Here is an 18,121-nt window from a genome sequence, read left to right on the forward strand (position 1 = left end):
CAGAAAAATCATAAAAGAACAAGGGTTCCCAACCTAGTCCTTGTACAAAATTAAAAAAAAGAAAAGCATTGCAGGGATAGACTAAAGCATCTGATTTCAACTGAGTCCTCTAGTTTCAACAAAGCTTTCAGATTTTCAGATTTTCTCTCTAAATTTATTGAAGTAATTTTTAACTTCCCTTTCCTTATGTATCTCCCTTATATGTCTCTTTAACTTTCAAATAATTTGTAGTTCTTATCCCTCTCTTCCCTTATGTTCTTAGTTTTGTTAAGTTTGTCAATAGTCTTGTTAGACCTGGTTTTTGTTTTTTTTTGTTACTCATTGTATTGTTCCCCATATTTTGTAATTTTATTATTATTATGTACATCGCTTAGAATTATTATTAAGCGATTAATCAAATCTCCATTAAACTTGAAACTATCCATGAAAATTTTTCTTATACATATTCATTGTGGATATCTTGAACCCTGACCAGCTTGATTCCAACTAAGTCCTCTAGTTTCAAACATGTGCTTTAGACCAGTGGTGCCCTAGCCAGTCAGGTTTTCAGGATATCCCTAATGAATATGCATGAAGAGATTTGCATGTAATGGAGGAGACAGGCATGCTTATTCATTAGGGATATCCTGAAAACTTGACTGGCTGGGGGACAACAGGGTTGAGAACCACTTCTTTAGACTGGAAAGTTTTTAAATTTGATCACCACACAGGAAAAACAAGTCAAACTCAAACAAGCCATCCACTTTACAACAGGTCATCAAGAACATTCACTTGGGTTTTTTTCTGATCATATTTTTGTTTATTTTGTTCTGAAGGCATGGCCCCCAAAAGCTGGTCATGAAATGTATTCCATTAGTACAATAAAAAGGGAGTATCTTGTTTTGTTTTGACCTTGGTTTCAAAAGATGTGGTTAGACTGAAATAAGGCTGTGGGAAACAATGAGTAAGACTCTTTATTTTAATGTTTTTGTTATGAGTGCTGTGGCTTGTCTGCTTTTCTGTGATTTTACTGATTGTGCTGTACCACGTTGAATGGATCTTTATTTTAGGACCCTAGGAATATAGCTGACAAATGATTCAATACAATGAAATAAGATTGTAGTGCGTGTTGTATGATGTTGAAGCTCATTTCTGAGTGACAACAACGAGGCAATACTGAACCCTTTAGGGTACTTATAGCCTACAGGTACTTAGAAACATGATAGCAGAAAAAAGCCAATCAGCCCATTTGCATCATCCACAATCTCCTCCTCTTCCTAAGAGATCCCACAAAAGGAACCTCCTCACCGAGGCTTGCCCTACTGTACCCACACACTTTGTATCTGCCTCCATCCAAATGTAGATGCTGCTAACTAGAGTTAAGTCCCAAGGAGCCTTTAGCCAAGGTGTTCATTGTTTTCACAAATTGCAGGCCTCGATGAAGTTTCACAACAGAACTGTTGGCAGAAAAAGATCATCTGATCAATCCATTCTGTATGCTCCAGGGATCTATGCCAGCTGGGCAGCTGTAAGAGTCTCTTTTATCCAGGAAATATGTATTATGGTATTAAAAGGGGACACATCACCCTAAAGTGCCCTTTAAAAACAACATCAAGGGTGTAGAATAAAGGGGAATTCTTCTGCCTGCAAGGCCTCATGGTAAATCAGTCCTTTTCATTGCCTTACAGTGAGTGTTTTCCCGCATAGTCAGTTTCTCAAGAATTCCAACTATGTTTTTGTTAAATAAATAAAACTAATATATATATCTATATATATATATTTATCTATAAATTAACATATACTTTCCTTTTTACGTTGTTCCCTGTATCATTCCAGTAAGTAGTTCCTGTAGAAAAGATGGGAGAGCTGTCTGCACCCTCTCCCCTTATGTTGATGTTGGGGAGTCCATTGTAGAGAGGATACGCACAATTTCAGCCCTCTGGGTAGGGGAGATGTGCTGGGTCATATGTACGATGGAGTCCATGGCCACCTCAGGATTGGCCTGCACCAAGCTGGAAAGAAAAGAGCATCATAGAACAGGCAAGGTGAATCATCAAAGAGTTTCTGCATAATACTGTGTAAGAACATCCTGTAAAGGAAACATCCAAGATCCAGCCAGTCACAGTTTGCAACCTATTTTATGAAAGCTCCAGCCACTCTAAATATAAGGCTGTGTGATTAAAAAAAAACAACTAAAAAAAAAAGATATGAACTGTGGGGTCATACACAGTGGGAACAATCCCGGTAGAAAAAACATGCTCATGTGTAAGTGCCGGATTTTGCAAAACTGCATGTCCAAAGGGAGCCAGTGAAGAAGCTAGTTTTTGAGTTTTGAATTGTTTTAAATACTAGAGAAGAAAGTTCAATTACTCCCTCAATCACTCCTCCATAGCCTAAGTCATTGACATTTTATGCAACACTCTAAGCCAGTGCTAGAAAATACACAAATAGCTCTTTCAAAAACACATCCCCTACTTACATGTGCGCATCCACTTAGGAATCTAACTTTTCAGCTAAGTTAAACAGTGCCTGATCCTTTTTAAAACCACCTCTTCAGTCATCTGGGCTAAGCATACAGGTGGAACAGCCAAAGATAGACTTACAATCTAATACAGAAAAGTTATCAGCAAAACATTATACCTGAAATTTACCTGGCCGGAAAGCACCTGGAAGTGACATCTGCACATGCATCATGTCAACATCTGAGGCCCTCCGGCTGCAACCCTGAAGCTGTCACTTCAGTGGGGGATCCCGGAGGAGGGGAGGTGTGGGGAGAGGAGGAGAGACGTCAGCGAGGAGGAGAGTCGTCGGACACGGCTGACCGCCTACAAGATGTGCCTCTCGCTGTGAGAGACAAGTCCTATAAGCAATCAGCTGATGCCTCTCCTCCTTTCCGGCATCTCATCGGCACACCTGGAATCTGCTACGGCACACAGTTTGCGATACACTGTGTTAAACACAGAAAGTTTGAAGGACAGTTGCTAAATTTTGATGTTCTATGTAAAGCTTTAAGCCCTGTCCCAAAAATATTTCCAATCCTGCCTCACTTTGGATAGAGGACTTTCAGACATAGCATGACTTATGTATCCATAAGTTTGAATTTTAAGGATTTGGACAGATGGAACCTGTCGTTGTCCAGCCATATAATCCTTTAGAATAGAATATTGAACTTGATTGCAGCTAGAGTCAGTAGTATGTTTCTGCCTTTGGTTATATACACTGGCTGCACGGAAAGGGTGTAGTGTGCCAGGGTAGTGAGCGATGTCCAAAAGAATGGTGACGTTGCAGGCCCTTTATTTGGCTATACTGTATAGAGTGTGTCTTGTACTATTTTATTCCCTGTCTCAAAGAGAGCAGTTTGATATGTTATGTTTTTCCAACACTGGCTCAATATTAAGCTATGATTTTGAATGAATTTATAAAAATTAAAGTAAAACAAAATTACAGCTACTGTCTTTTAAGTTTTAGAACCTAAAGAAGTTGAACTACTAGACAGTTCTGAGACCTTTTTAGTAGAATAAGTTTCAAAGAGTACTAGGGCACAGGTTGCCTATGTATTGGCACTGAACTGAGAGAAGCGTCTCATGGCAAGCCTGGGGTAGAACAGAAAAGATGCTGCCTACTGCGTTAAGGAAGGGGAGGGAGAAGGAGCACAGAAAAACTAGACTATAGAAAAGCATGAAAACATGAGCAAAGAATTTAAAAGATACAGGGGAAAAATACATTTCTGAGCTTATCACCTTATCATCCATGCCAAAAGATTATGATCCTGGCATAACAAGACAGGCACAGGGGACTGTGGGAAAGCAGGCCATGAATCCACAGGTTCTCATAGAATGCATCTAGAGGCCGGGGGTAAAAGCCTGCCATAAACTGCTCATAATACAGGCCTTATAAAATGCATGTCTTGGTCAGAGAAGGGAAAATGCGTCCATATATTTAAGAGGGAGAATACAGAAAGTGAACTTTGATGTTCTCTATCTCTACCTGCTAGTAGACGGACATAACCTACAAGTTCTCTGGATTGATCTGTGGGACGCAATGGAAGTATACATACTTTTCCAACATGCAGTCAGGCTAAGGGATATGTGATTTAATATTAAAAATCTCCCTATACATGGGCTACTCAAACCTGACCTGGTGAACTCACAGCTTCTCAAGATATCTAAAATGAATATGCATGAAATACATCCAGATTTCTCATGAATATTCAACATGTATACTCTGATTATGTCATCATCAGGACAAGTTTGACCTTACAACCTTCTGCAAACCCAGGGTAAGACAAAACAGCAAAGCTCCTCTCCCTACATGTATAGAAGGGGCTGAGAGGGGAGATGGTCACACCATCCTAGCCCACCTGCGGATCTGTTTTAGGACGTAGTCCCTGGAGATGTACTTGATGTTTTCCTCTACCACTGAGCGGACCCCTTCCTCCTCCGCCAGCTGTTTCTCTAGCCACTCCACGACGTCCTCATTATTGTCCCATAAGTATGCCTGGAAATAAAAGGCACATGTGACTGATCCTTGCAAATGTTTTTGGTAACTACCCATCACCACCAATCTTTCAAGAATGTCAACTAGCATTTAGATGTGCTGTTATAAAATCAGGTCTACGGGAGAAATTCAAAAAGGCATCTATTTCATAAAGGCAACACAGGTACCTATGTGTCTTTATAAAACAGGCAGTTGATTTAGCTCCAACAGCATAAAACTGCAGACTCTGAAATCAGTGTAAGCATTTGCATAGTTTATAACACTAGCTCCAAAAGGTTATATGAATTCCCTTTGTAAAATACTTGCTAATCACTAAACATGGAATTCAATTTCTTGGTGTAACAATACATGTAGAGGAAGATAGAGGAAGACATCAGTAAAGTCACGTACTTGACTTATTTGGCTTCTCAGGCTCAAATGAATGCCACTTTGCCAACAAATGATCTTCTCTCCCATTAATGTCTAATCCAATACTTTTATTCCACAAATACCTTGTAAATTCTATATGGATCACATAAGCAGCAACCATGAATACAGTACCTGGGAAAATACACATTTGGCCTTTTCATAATATCCAGACTCATAAAAACATTTCGGCATAACCTGACCTTTACTGAAGCAAATATGAGTATCTTTCAAATAAAGTTTATAAAATCTCTCCAAAACAAAGGATATCTATTAAAATATCTAAATTCCACCAGTAAGTCATTCTACATTTTTGTTCCTGCGAAGAGAAAAGACGACTGAAAAATCTTTTTAAATCCGACTCCTTTAAATAATGGTAAATGCTAGGGTTACCTTATGGCTTCAGAAAAAAAGAGGATGTATTGAGATATCCGGGTTTTACTTCCACTGAAAGCAATGGAAGTAAAACTTAGATGTCTCAATCCGTCCTTTTGGCATATGGTAACCCTGGTAAATGCAAAGCCAGAAACTCTCATCTTAATTCAATCTTTGGGACATATCCCACAAATAAGGTATTTGCAGCTTCTTAAACTAATTAAACTTATCCAATTTATCCACACTTCTCTGTATCATTGGCGCTCTCCAGCTCAGCTCAACAGAACTGCCTATTTTGCAAATCACTTCATCGGGTGCTGCTGTCTTTGTTGCGTCACTTTGAGCAGGCTCATCACTGACTCCACTATGGGACTGAGGGCAGACATCTTTTATATCCCATATTAGCCCATTACAGAGCACTATCAGTCCATCACTCCCAGGGCTGCCTCACTCTTTCTTTGGAATGGATTTAATAAATTTGATATACCGTATATACTCAAATATAAACCAAGGTGTCCTTTTCCCCCCCTAAAAGGAGGAAAAAAGGTTGACTTGAATATAAACCGAGATTAGAAATTTGGGTGATACTGGTGAGAAAGTCTAGACATCCCTGCCATATATTTGAACACAAATTTTTAACTTTAAATACACGTATTTTTATTATCACAAAACATTTACAGTAACAGCAGTTTAAACAATATCTGTTTAGATAAAAAGTCCCTCCCACCATAATCCCCCAAAAGGGTGATGGATGCATGAAACAGCCTCACAGTGGAGGTGGTAGAGATGAGCCAGGACCATAGTGTATCTGAATTCAAGAACGCATCTTGGTGGACTTTCCTCCAGATTTCAAAGGGAAAATGCTTTCCTGTTGACAATTCTTCATAGTATCATGTTTCTACAAAATTGGGGGGGGGCTACTATTAAGAGAAGCTCTAATAATTTAAACATCAGCACCAGCTAAGGTCATCTCCCAACAGTTGGATGTATTTGCAATTATCCAAGTCAAGTTTTGCCTTTTCCTTCTTCTTGATCATCTATCATTATGAGTGGAGAAGCATATAGATACCATGCTCAAATCTATACCCATGCCGCTTCCTTTTCTTCCATTAGCCATGTCTCTAATGTAGTCTCTCAATCCTGTTCTCACCGTTTCCCCCTACATCTTCTACAAATAGGATTAAATTCTGCAAAGAGGTTTCTAGATTCTCTGGCTGTAAACTGGTCTAGATAGTACAGTTAAGGCTGATCTGGGATTACCCGGATTCCTAAATACTAGATCAGCTAGTAATGTGAAGCAGGAAAAGATAATAAAGCAAAAGACCCTGCCAGAGAGCCTTCAAAGTCATCCCTTGCTCCTTGAACTTCAACTACTAAAAATATATCTGTACTATATGTAAAACTCTAGGTTTCAATGATTTTTTAACTAATTGCTACTAGAATGCTTTAAAGCTTACCTTCATGTTTTGCAATCTTTGGATTCAAGAGGATTTGCTTCAATTGATTTCTGTATTGTTTGTGCTCATAACATCTCAGAATCCGCTTGAAGAGTGCATTCTCCTTGATCGGGAGACTCACGGACGGTATCTTCCAAGCTCTGAGTGCTATGGCCTCCTCTGTGGCGGCTCCCCGGATGCTTCCATGTCTCACACACTTCCCCCGCATGGCTCCTGTCCATGGCTCATGCCCCCCCTCACGCAGCAGCTTCCAAACCTCTCTCGCTCTCCTTTTGTGCGCATCCGCTCCTCCCAGTGTCTGTGTCCCGCGCGCCCATCCGTCTCTCCCTTGAGCCATGTCTGTGTGTCTCTCTTATCTCACACGGGCCTCTCTTTTCCCATTTTGGGCAGCTGTTCCTAGGCCTGGCACTTACTCTCTCTCTCTTGCAGTACAAAATAGTTTATTTGGAACCTTAACAGCCCTGTCAGAATCGTGTACTGCGTGTTAGGGCTGGTGGCCTTCCCTTACGTCTCCCCCTTTCCAAGCTCGATTGTTCTCTTCTCTTGGTCCTCTGTCGGCCATTCAAGTGGTCAATGAGCAGACCGACACACTCAGCTATCTGGTGAACTTGGATATAAACTGACGGCCTGTTTTATAAAGCCGTGTTAGCAGCTGTGCTGCGCTAACGGCCCCAAAGCCCATAGAGATTTAAAGAGCTTCGGGGCTGTTGCCGTGTGGCGGCTTTGTAAAAGAGGCCGCGAGTCTTCCATTTTTGGGCCATTTTTTTGGCCCAAAAATCTTGGTTTATATTTAAGTATATACGGTACCACTTCTTATAGCAGTTTTAAGGGCTGTACAAAACTAACAAATTATTTTTATTTTTTGAGCAAAATTATTATACCATTTCTAATTTTAATTTTTTTGTCATTAGATATTTGGAAATTTTTTCCCTCTTATCCGCTTAACCCTATATAATTTTAAGGCAGATTACAGCAATAAAATAATATTTGAATTAACATTGTTAATATAAAAAGAATGCAAAAACAACCAGTCCTTCAGAAATACAATAAAAATATCTAATTACACAATTAATATTAATTGTAAGTATATATTAAACAAATTGATCATTTCCCATAGCTTTATTTTATTTTTTTTAAGAACTCTCATATCCTAGAGATTCTGGGAGCGCCTTCCATCTAAAAAGAGAGCTATTGCCCTTGTGTTAACCCTGAACCAGGCAGTGACCTTTCTCAGTCATCAGAAATCAAACAGTCGCTACCAACCATCCACAACCACCAAATTATCTACAACAAACAGCTTCTCTTCTTAATTTTTTTAAAGATAATTTAGTCTGGTACTTCCTAGGTAGTTGACTGCATAATAATTCAGAAATGTGTTAGACACCTAATAGCCTTCTCGTTCCTCTGTTCTCTCATTTTCCTTACAAATCATTTAGGAATTACTCCGCTAATGGTTTCCGGTAAACCAAGTACCACCATTAGTGTTCACTCATATTTATGTCATTTTGTTTGGGTAATTAAACACCAAGCTTCTCATTTAAAAGGTGCACTATCCTTTCTGGTTATCCCTTAACAAAATCAAAGTCAGAATGACAATGAGATGGCTTGCATAATTTAATAGGTAGGCCTGTTAAGAAAAATCTCAGTGACTTAGCCGATGGTTCCCCCATCCCCCCCAATTGCTATCACTTACTCTGGGATCATTTTGCAAGGGGACCAAGTCAAGGATGCAGTGTGACTGCTGAACTGGTTATTATAGGAGGAACAAGGTCCATGATGGTGTGAGATTAAAGGAAAATTGCAGCTACTAGCTCAGATATGCCTTGCAAACCTTTCTTTATGGGGGAAGGGTTTGAATGGCCAAGAATAACCATTTAACCAATGGATTGCAGTTCACCCAGCCAAAATAAAAGCAAGCACATATGAGGGCTGGGACTTTAAAGCCACAAACATCTGCTTTTGAGAGCCACTGAACTGGAGTCGGTGCAAAGAATGGCCACCCGGATGGTCTCGGGACTCAAGGATCTACCATACGAAAAACGGCTTGACAAATTACAGCTATACTCGCTAGAGGAGCGCAGAGAGAGGGGGGACATGATCGAGACATTCAAGTATCTTACGGGCCGCATCGAGGCGGAGGAAGATATCTTCTTTTTCAAGGGTCCCACGACAACAAGAGGGCAGCCGTTGAAAATCAGGGGCGGGAAACTACGAGGTGACACCAGGAAATTCTTTTTCACTGAAAGAGTGGTTGATCGCTGGAATAGTCTTCCACTACAGGTGATTGAGGCCAGCAGCGTGCCTGATTTTAAGGCCAAATGGGATCGGCACATGGGATCTCTTCACAGGGCAAAGGTAGGGGAGGGACATTAAGGTGGGCAGACTAGATGGGCCGTGGGCCCTTATCTGCCGTCTATTTCTATGTTTCTATGTTATGTAAACTAGCCCAGTTTTCTTCAACCGCCGGTCCATGGACCAGTGCTGGTCCACAGAAATTTCCTGCCGGTCCACAGGGCCAGCACGTGCATCAGGCCCAAAACAGTTTTCTTCAATCGCCGGTCCACAGTGCGATCAATGCGGTGTTATCTTTGAGCCAGCTCCCTCTTCCTAACTGATTCAGTGCACAAAGCCACGGGCAGTGGCTCCTACAGCATCCTGTGCCTGAACCGGAAAGCCTTATTTCTGACGTTGCAATTAGTACTATTATGGGGGCGGGGTCTGGCCCATGACTTACTATTATGGGGGTGGGGTCTGGGGTGGAGATTGGGTAGAGATGGGCGGGGTCTGGCCCACGACTTAGCCCAGTGTTCTTCAACCTCCGGTCCACGAACCGATGCTGGTCCACAGAATAATTCTTTTATTTCTGCTGGTCCATAGGTGTAAAAAGGTTGAAAAACACTGAGCTAGCCTACATCTTGCATCCAAAATCTATACACATACGGTGTGTATATCATGTTTATGTTCATTAAAGACTTTCTATATCGTTCTTCAAAGATAATCAAATAGCTTTACAATCTGATCAATAATTAAGAAAGGAAAAGAAGTTTACAATATCATTATAGTAAACTTGAGATTCAGCAAAGCTAAAAAGGGAAAATGAGTAAAGTGGCAAGAACCCATGGCATCCCATGATTCAAATCACTCACAACCTAAGGCCCAAAATTTGAAAGAATGCAACAAACATGCGTGGCAAATAATTCCATATTAAAGGGGTCGACTGACAGTTACATTTCAGCCAAGCTCTGGCCAGTGCTCGTATCACTAAACCCATTTAAGGACTTCACCACTTCCCTCTCCTCCTGTTTAGTATCTCCTCTCCTTAATTCTTTCTTTTTACCATCATTTGAATTGTACATTGCCTTGAACCTATATAGGCAAAGAGCGACTTACAAATTGTAGATTAGATTTACATGTTAAAATGGTTTCTAAAATTACCCTCCAAAAGTACTCTCAGCCGTTCTACTACTACAGACAAGACAGACAAACAGGATGCCATGGATAAAGTTAGGGGGAATGGTTAATCTGCTGGCTAGGGCAGTGGGGGGATAGGGTCATGGATTGAAGGCTTACATAAAAATCAGGCCATAAAATTTCCCCATGGCAAACTGATAGCTGAATTTACAATGTATTCAATGCAAATAATGTCCTCTGTGGCTGGGAATGAAAAATGGATAGGGCCCGACCTTACAAAATCTCCTTTTCTCTGCCTACCTACAAACTTTCTTCAGTGATGTCTAGCGCCACCTGAAATACCGTATATACTCAAATATAAGCTAAGATTTGGGGGGCTCAGCTTATATTCAGACCAGCACCCCCCCCCAGACATGTTACAGGCCTCCACTGGGTCTGCTGTATGACCTGGTGGTCCAGCAGTGGGCCAGGACAGGAGGGATCCCTCCTGCCTCCTTTCCTGGCCCACTCTACAAACTTTCACCTCCCATCTCCCCCGCATACCTTTTGAATCCCTGGTGGTTCAGTGGTGTACCGGGGCAGGAGCAAGCTTCCTTTACTCGTGCCCCATCCAGAGCTGCTAAATGAATGGCTGCCATGAGTTCTCGCAGCAGCCATTCAGTTAGCGACTCTGGACAGGGCAGGAGCACAGGAAGCTCGCTCCTGCCCCAGTACACCGCTAGACCACCAGGAATTCGAGAGATACGCGAGAGGGAGGTAAAAGTTGTCAGAGTCAGCTGGGACAGGAGGTGGGAGGGAATGGGAGACAGGGTGCAGAGCCTGGCAGGGAATGAAGGCAGGCTTGTGCAGAGCCTGGCATGGCAGGAAAGGTGGCTGGGTGCAGAGCTGGGCAGGGGATGGGGGGGTGCAGAGCCTGACAAAGCAGGGCACTTGAATATTACACCCCCCCTTTATATTTGAGTCAACCTTTTTCATTCCTTTTTTTGGGGGGGAAAGGTTGGCTCAGTTTATATTCAGGTTGGCTTATATTCAAGTATATACGATAACTATAACCTTTTTGCAGCAATGTCTACCACCACCCAAATTTTTTTTAAGAGTTATTTCATCTGCACATGTATGTTGCTATAATCAGCATGTGTACATGTAGTTTCTGGTGCTTACATATGTAAAGTGTCACATGATGCTGCTTTTTTTTTTTTTTTTTAACATGCATTTGTTAATGAAATCACTTGCTGGCAAATACACATGTATCTATCAGCATTTTTATGTGTATTTTACAGAAGGCTCTGATGTCAGCAAAGCTTTTTATAAAACACTCAGAAAATGTGAACATCCTGACCTGGATGTTCCAATTCTTACCTAGAAACCCTGTGTAGAATGGAACTTAACATGTATTAAAGATTCAAGAACATGAGACAGAATGACCCCATGACACATACTCCCTGATACATTTCTGTTTCTTCACCCAAGCTTTATCTTTTCAAACATGCACATTTCTGGATGCAAGCATAAATTTCAGAAAATTAAAAAGTAAAAGTGCTTTGGTTTAAAGGGCCTTACTTACGCTCTGTTTGCCCAGGAATCCCAAAGCCTTTTTAGTCTGAGAGAATATTTAATACTGTTATTAATCATTTTTAATCCGTTTGCTTTTAATTAAGAAACAGCGTGATGCCTTCCTATCACCGTATGGCAGGGAGCAGATTAATTGTGGCTTTAGATAACTCATCCTGATTGGTGTAATGTATTAGCAGACGGGATGCCCACATCTTTAGATTCCCAAGCGCTACCTTGGCTCCTAGAGGAAAGAAACTTGCTCTCTTTTTTTCCCTTTTGTTTATCCTGAAGCTTTTTTTGAGCACGATGATGTGCATTTATTTTATTGTTTTCATACTTCTTACAGATGGATTCTAGTTTAATTCCTAACACTGACTCTGAAAACAGGAGGAGCTGTTTACTGAGGCTACAGCTGTTTCAGATATTCCATTAAGCTGTTATGGGTTCTGGAGAAAACTGGATTTTTTGTAACTTTAGATACCTTTTACTAGAACAACATGGAAACTATTCAAAGATGGTGACATACGGTATGTGAAGAAAGAAAAGTGTGTATCTTGATAGATCAAAATACTTCTTAGACAAGTCCAGTAAACACAGGACCTTGGCCTGCAAGGAAACTGCAGCCAGAAAGCAAAGGGAAAGTGCTCATACTAGCTAAGATGCACTGCATCTCATGGGTCATGGATAGTATTACTGAATTCAGCACTCACAAATAAATTCAGCTGAAGCACATTGGTCTCTTATAACAAATTAAAGCTACACCTCCCACAAATGACCCTCATATTACACATGCTACAAATTCAGTAAATCCTCCGCATCTGTCGGCTTTCAGAGCAACAGTTATAATCATTAGATCTGTAACAATTAATGCACATGCCAACATTTTGTCACACACTATCTATCTTGCACCACTTCAGAGTGACTAAATTTCTAAAATTTGACTAGTGCATTTATAATTTTTTTTTTTTGTTACAGGAAATGAGGAAAAACTGAGGGACTTGTTTCAAATCTGAACCCACTCCCTGCCTCTTTGACATGCCCCCGTTTTTTCCCTTAACCCTTTCAGGACCATAAGGATCGTAGGCCAATTTTTTGTGGTTTTGACGACATTTTTATGGTAAAAAGGGCTTGCAGATGCCAAAAAATTGATTTTTTTTGTGAAATATCATTATTTTATTTTAAAAAATCACACTTCTGGCTTATGGACAGTGTGGCAAGTGAATCTTCTCGTCAATCTAGCAACGACGCTAATGAATGAATGTCGGAACCAGTTTGTTTACATAAAGGCAGTATCATATGGAATCCGTACATATCAAATTTAGAACTGTAGACTATCCCAATCAAAATTGATAGGATTTTAAAGTTATGGGACAAATATGTCCCTTGGTCCTGAAAGGGTTAAGGGCTGATTTGCTTTTCAAGTCCACTGAGGTTTTGGTCTATGTACTGGAGACTGCCAGTTACTGCCACTGGTGACCGTCTCTGAGACCTGGTTTGGGGGGGCCACTGACTTTCACTCTACCCCCAACAAGTTTTCAGGTAAATGGCCCTAGCAAGCCTAAAAATCAAAGAGACTTCCAATTTCCCATCCCCTCCTTTCCCCAAGAGGTAGCTTTTAGCTTTTCACCTTCACTGTTCCCTCTGCCTCCACAAACCAACGCCTCAACATGGCTTGGATCTGCCCATCTGTGAGCTCAGGGTTTGCACTGTGGATCTTCCCTTTCACCACATCTTCCAATAGCAGCCGACGCAGTCGCCAGTAGAAGAATGTACGGCAGGTTTTCCATTCTAGAACATCCTATGCACAGAAAACAAGTGGGAGAGAGGGAGGAAAGAGAGAACCTGCATTATTGAAAAGAAAACAACAAACAGAACTAACCAAGCCATAATGAGCAATCCAGAAGAAGGCCAGATGTGCACATGAAGAGAAAATTCAAATATGAACTTTATCGGGTCAATATTCAAATACTATGGTCAACTTTGTTTTCCAAGGCCAGCTATAGTATTTTTATTTCTTTCTTTTTAGACTAGTTATATACACTAAGGGGCTCCTAAGCCGTTTACTTTGAATGGTGATCACGTACTCTTAAGTGTTTCCCTATCTGTCCTGGCAGGCTCACACTCTAACTATGTACCTGGGGCAAAGGAGGGTTGGGTGACTTGCCCAAGGTCACAGGGAGTAGTGCTGGGATTGAACCTGCAACCTCAGGATGCTGAGGTAACAGTTCTAACCACTAGGCTAGTCATCCAATCTATCTATTCTGCACCACTATCTGACTAGTGAGCATCAATGAATGCACATGCAGAGCAGTGACTACTACCGGCTCTACAGCCAGCGATGATATTTGCTGCTATCCGTACAGCTAAGCAGTTTAATTTAGGTCACTTTTTGTTGGCCTAAATTAAATCTAATAGCTACACAGATAATAACTCCACCCTCACCCCTCAATCTATCCTGGTGCTGAAAATTGATGTACATGACAATTATCTGTCTAGTGGCTGCCACTCCATAAATTAGCGCTTCTGAATATTGGGCCATATGCAGTTTAAATCTTCTAATGACCAAGCAGTAGAAGGACTGCATAGCCAGTTCTAGATCAACCAAAAAGCAGAAGGACCACAACAATATGAGTCTGTAGTATAACCAGTCCTAAAACCAAGAAGCAGAAGTGACACTCCAAAGTCAAACTGGATTTCAAATATGCTTTTTTTCCCCCGTCAGGAAGTTCCTCCTGACTCATGATCAGGGCTAAGATCTTGGCACTCTAGGCCTAATTCTATAAAGTCTGCCTAAAGTTAGGAGCCTAATTTGATCAATAGGCTTACTCGGTGCCAATTTTAGCACTCAATGCCTCACAATCAGCTTTACTTGGATTTAATTAAAAGTTAGGTGCCTTATTGGAAAAACTCAGTTCTATAAAAAGTAGAGGCCTTACCCAAACCGCCTACACTAAAAGTAGGCATGGCTAGGGGTGGATCATGGGTGTGTTTCGAGTTAGGCATCTTTGTGAATTAGGTGCTGCTAGGCTCTGATATCGGTGCCTAACTTTAGGTGAAGAAATCCCTGGCGTAAATTGGGGATGCCTAAATGTTAGGATGCTGAATGTCATCTAAGCACGATTCTATAGTGGGTGCCTAAGTTTTAAAGAATCGGTGCTGATATCGGCGTCTAACTTTAGGGGACTTTATAGAATCAGCGCCTCTAAGTCTTCCCTCATTAGCAAAGGCCGACCCTCCTGCTGTTCATAGTCTCATCACTGCAGCAGTGATCTTCAGATTGGGAGCCAGAAACCTGTGTAGCTCTTAAATGATGTCCACAACTTCCTTTCCCTGTTCAATTTCCAGAAGGGCCTCAAATATACCTTTAACTATCATGGCAAGCAGAACAGCCCATAACACTTGATATGAAGCCATGAATTTTTGTTTAAATGGCAGATGAAATAAATTATTTTTTTTATTTTTAAGTTTTTTATTGATTTTTTCATATAACAACAAGTGTTATAAATTTTTCATACAATTTATCTTAACAATACACTTGATATTTCTATAATGTAATTTATATAAACCATATCTTATATTATTCTTATTATGAGTTTACATAGCATATGAATTGTAATGATTTTATCAATTATTATTTAATTAAGAACCCTATCCCCTCCCTTTATTACTTTAGTTTCACATAAGAAAATCATCTAATATGATAAATTATTTATAATTTATGATAAAGAGAATAAAAACCTTACCCCCTCCCACCCTCCCTCCTTTAACCATTATCTTATTATGGGAAAAATTAAAAATCAGTCATTGCAAAAATCTGTTAATGGTCCCCAAATCTTTTTGAACTTATCCATATATCCTTTTTGTGTTGCAAATGTACGTTCCATCTTATATATATGGCAAACTGAGTTCCACCAAAAATTAGTTCAATCTGTCACAATTTTTCCAGTTATGTATAATTTGTTGTACTGCTACTCCAGTCAATATAAATAAAAGTTTATTGTTATTTGATGTAATTTGACTCCGAGCTCTCATTGCAGTACCAAACAAAATCGTATCATATGTCAAGGCTACCGGATTTTCTAACATCCTATTAATTTGAGGCCAAATTGATTTCCAAAATATTAATATGAATGGACAATAAAATAAAAGATGATCTAATGTCCCTGCTTCTAGATGACAATGCCAGCATCTATTAGACTTAGAGCTATCTATTCTATGTAAACGTGTGGGGGTCCATAAAGCTCTATGTAAAATAAAAAACCAAGTTTGTCTCATAGAAGCTGACAATGTACATCTTAACCTCCAAGACCAAAGTCGTGGCCATTGAGTTGCATTAATCTGATGCTTTATCTCAATGCTCCAAATATCTCTAAGACCATTTTTTTTCTTTTTATGTACGAATCCAGATATCAATTTATACCACATTGCGGCCTGGTGACCCATGGAATCTATCTGAAAACATAAGAATTCCATACTATGATAGTTATTAAGGTTTTTCCATTCAGGGAACCCTACCTGAATGGCCTGCTTCAATTGCATCCATCTGAAATATTGTGATTTATTTAAACCAAATTTATTTTGCAATTGTGAAAATTCAAGCAGTTTACCTTTATTCATTACATCCTCTAAAATCCGAATTCCAGCGATCATCCAATGTTTCCAGATAATTTTAAAACCGCCAACTTTGATCTTTGGATTGAGCCATATTGTTTGAGTTGTTGATTTAGTTATTGGAATAGGAGTTAGGTTACTTATATACCTTATAGTTTTCCAAGTATCAACAAATAATGAAAGGGAGACCTTTAGCCAATCTTAATGCTAATGCCTTAGTTAAAATTTTTCCATCTACATTTATTAAAGAAATAGGTCTATAATTTGAAACCAAAGTGGGATCTTTATTTGGCTTAGGTAAAACTATAGTTATTGATTCAGCCATAGTACCTGTAATACAACCTTTATTTAGTTGTGTCTGATACAATTTTAATAAATAGGGCATTATGATGTTTTGAAATGATTTATAAAACTCCACTGTATAACCATCTCCACCTGGAGCGGATCCAACTCTAAGGGATTTCAAAGCTGTATCTAACTCTTTTAAGGATATTGGCTCCTCTAAACTTCGTTTTATATGTTCAGGAATCTTTGGTCCCTCTATTAACTTTAAAAAATCTAAACCATCCTTTTCTTTTTCAAAATAAGGCTCAGAAGAATACAAATCTTTATAAAAAATTTTTAAGTTCAATCAGTTTTATTGAATTTTGTAAACAGTACAAAAACAGATAACTACAAATATGCATTGCAGTAAAACAGACATTGAACAATAAGACGTGCATGGGAATGATATTGAAGAGAAATAAAGACCCAAGATGTAATCATTGAATTATACTAATTACACAGTAACCACTCTGGCATCTATAAAGTAAAGTATTATGATTTACAATATGTCAAAACAGGACTCCACACTTTGTTGTAGGTGTACTTAGAATTAGTCTTATCCGCAGCTAACGACTCATATTTGGAAAAGAGACACACAGTATTCCACCAAGAATTACAATGCAACACAGAGAAGTCCTTCCAACTGGATAGAATGGTTTTGATTGCTATAAGAATCAAACATTTAAGCAATCTAGCTTCATATTTATCTGGTTGACAGTTTTTCAAGGCACTAGCACCATAAATGACAATAGCAAGTGATAAATCCTCACTAAAATGCAAAATCTTACTAATGATAGACCATACGTCTGTCCAGAACGGCACCAATTGAGTACATGTATAGATCATGTGGTCTAGTGTACCTACAGCGGCCATGCAAGACCAACATTTATTAGAGATAGTAGGATCAATCTTAGAGAGTTTTAAAGGTGACCAATAGGCTCTGTGATATAAAAATAGTATAGTATGCCAAATGGCGGTTGATTTTAGGGCCTTAAATGATGTGAGCCAAATTTCATTCCAATTAAACTGTTCTGTTGGAACTGAAATATCATGAGCCCATATGTCATATAACACCGTAGGTGGAGTATATATATTTTTATGTAATAATTTGTACCAGGCCGACGCCTGTCCAGTTGCAGAGTTAATAGTTGCAGCCCATTGCATTAAAGTAGGTAAATCAGTAGTTAGCTTAAACTTCTTAAGATAAGACGATAAGCAGTGTTTTAATTGAAGCCACTTGTAGTGATGGGTTTGTTCCAGTTCATAAAACTTGACAAGCGTTGCAAAGTCCACACATTGAAGATCGTCTACATAAGAAGGCTAAATGATATTCGTATAAGCTAGGGAAGTTAACCCCTCCATTTTCTTTAGTGCATTTCAATTTCTTTAAAGCAATGCGGGGCGTTTTTGCTTTCCATAAGAATTTGGCCAGTGCAGTCTCAAATTTCTTGTATGCTGCAGGAGGAAACAAAAACGGTATCATAGATAGTATATATGTAATTTTTGGT

The 18,121-nt window shown here is 39.6% G+C and overlaps 1 protein-coding gene across 4 annotated transcripts in view; it reads right to left on the minus strand.

The window, feature by feature from the left end:
• Positions 1-340: 340 nt before the first annotated feature.
• Positions 341-18,121, minus strand: part of ACACA (acetyl-CoA carboxylase alpha) — a 434,156-nt gene continuing 416,375 nt past the window's right edge. For 2 of the 4 annotated variants that reach the window (XM_033921833.1, XM_033921832.1), the window contains 3 exons: positions 13,306-13,476; positions 4,340-4,476; positions 341-1,991 (listed from right to left, as the gene is read on the minus strand). In XM_033921833.1, the coding sequence (XP_033777724.1) occupies positions 1,865-1,991; positions 4,340-4,476; positions 13,306-13,476 (435 nt within the window). In that variant the 3' untranslated portion in view covers positions 341-1,864. The remainder of the gene's footprint in view (positions 1,992-4,339; positions 4,477-13,305; positions 13,477-18,121) is intronic. The other 2 variants (XM_033921836.1, XM_033921835.1) reach the window with 1 other exon arrangement.

The sequence above is a fragment of the Geotrypetes seraphini genome, chromosome 15 (assembly GCF_902459505.1).
Source record: "Geotrypetes seraphini chromosome 15, aGeoSer1.1, whole genome shotgun sequence".
NCBI lineage: Eukaryota > Metazoa > Chordata > Amphibia > Gymnophiona > Dermophiidae > Geotrypetes > Geotrypetes seraphini.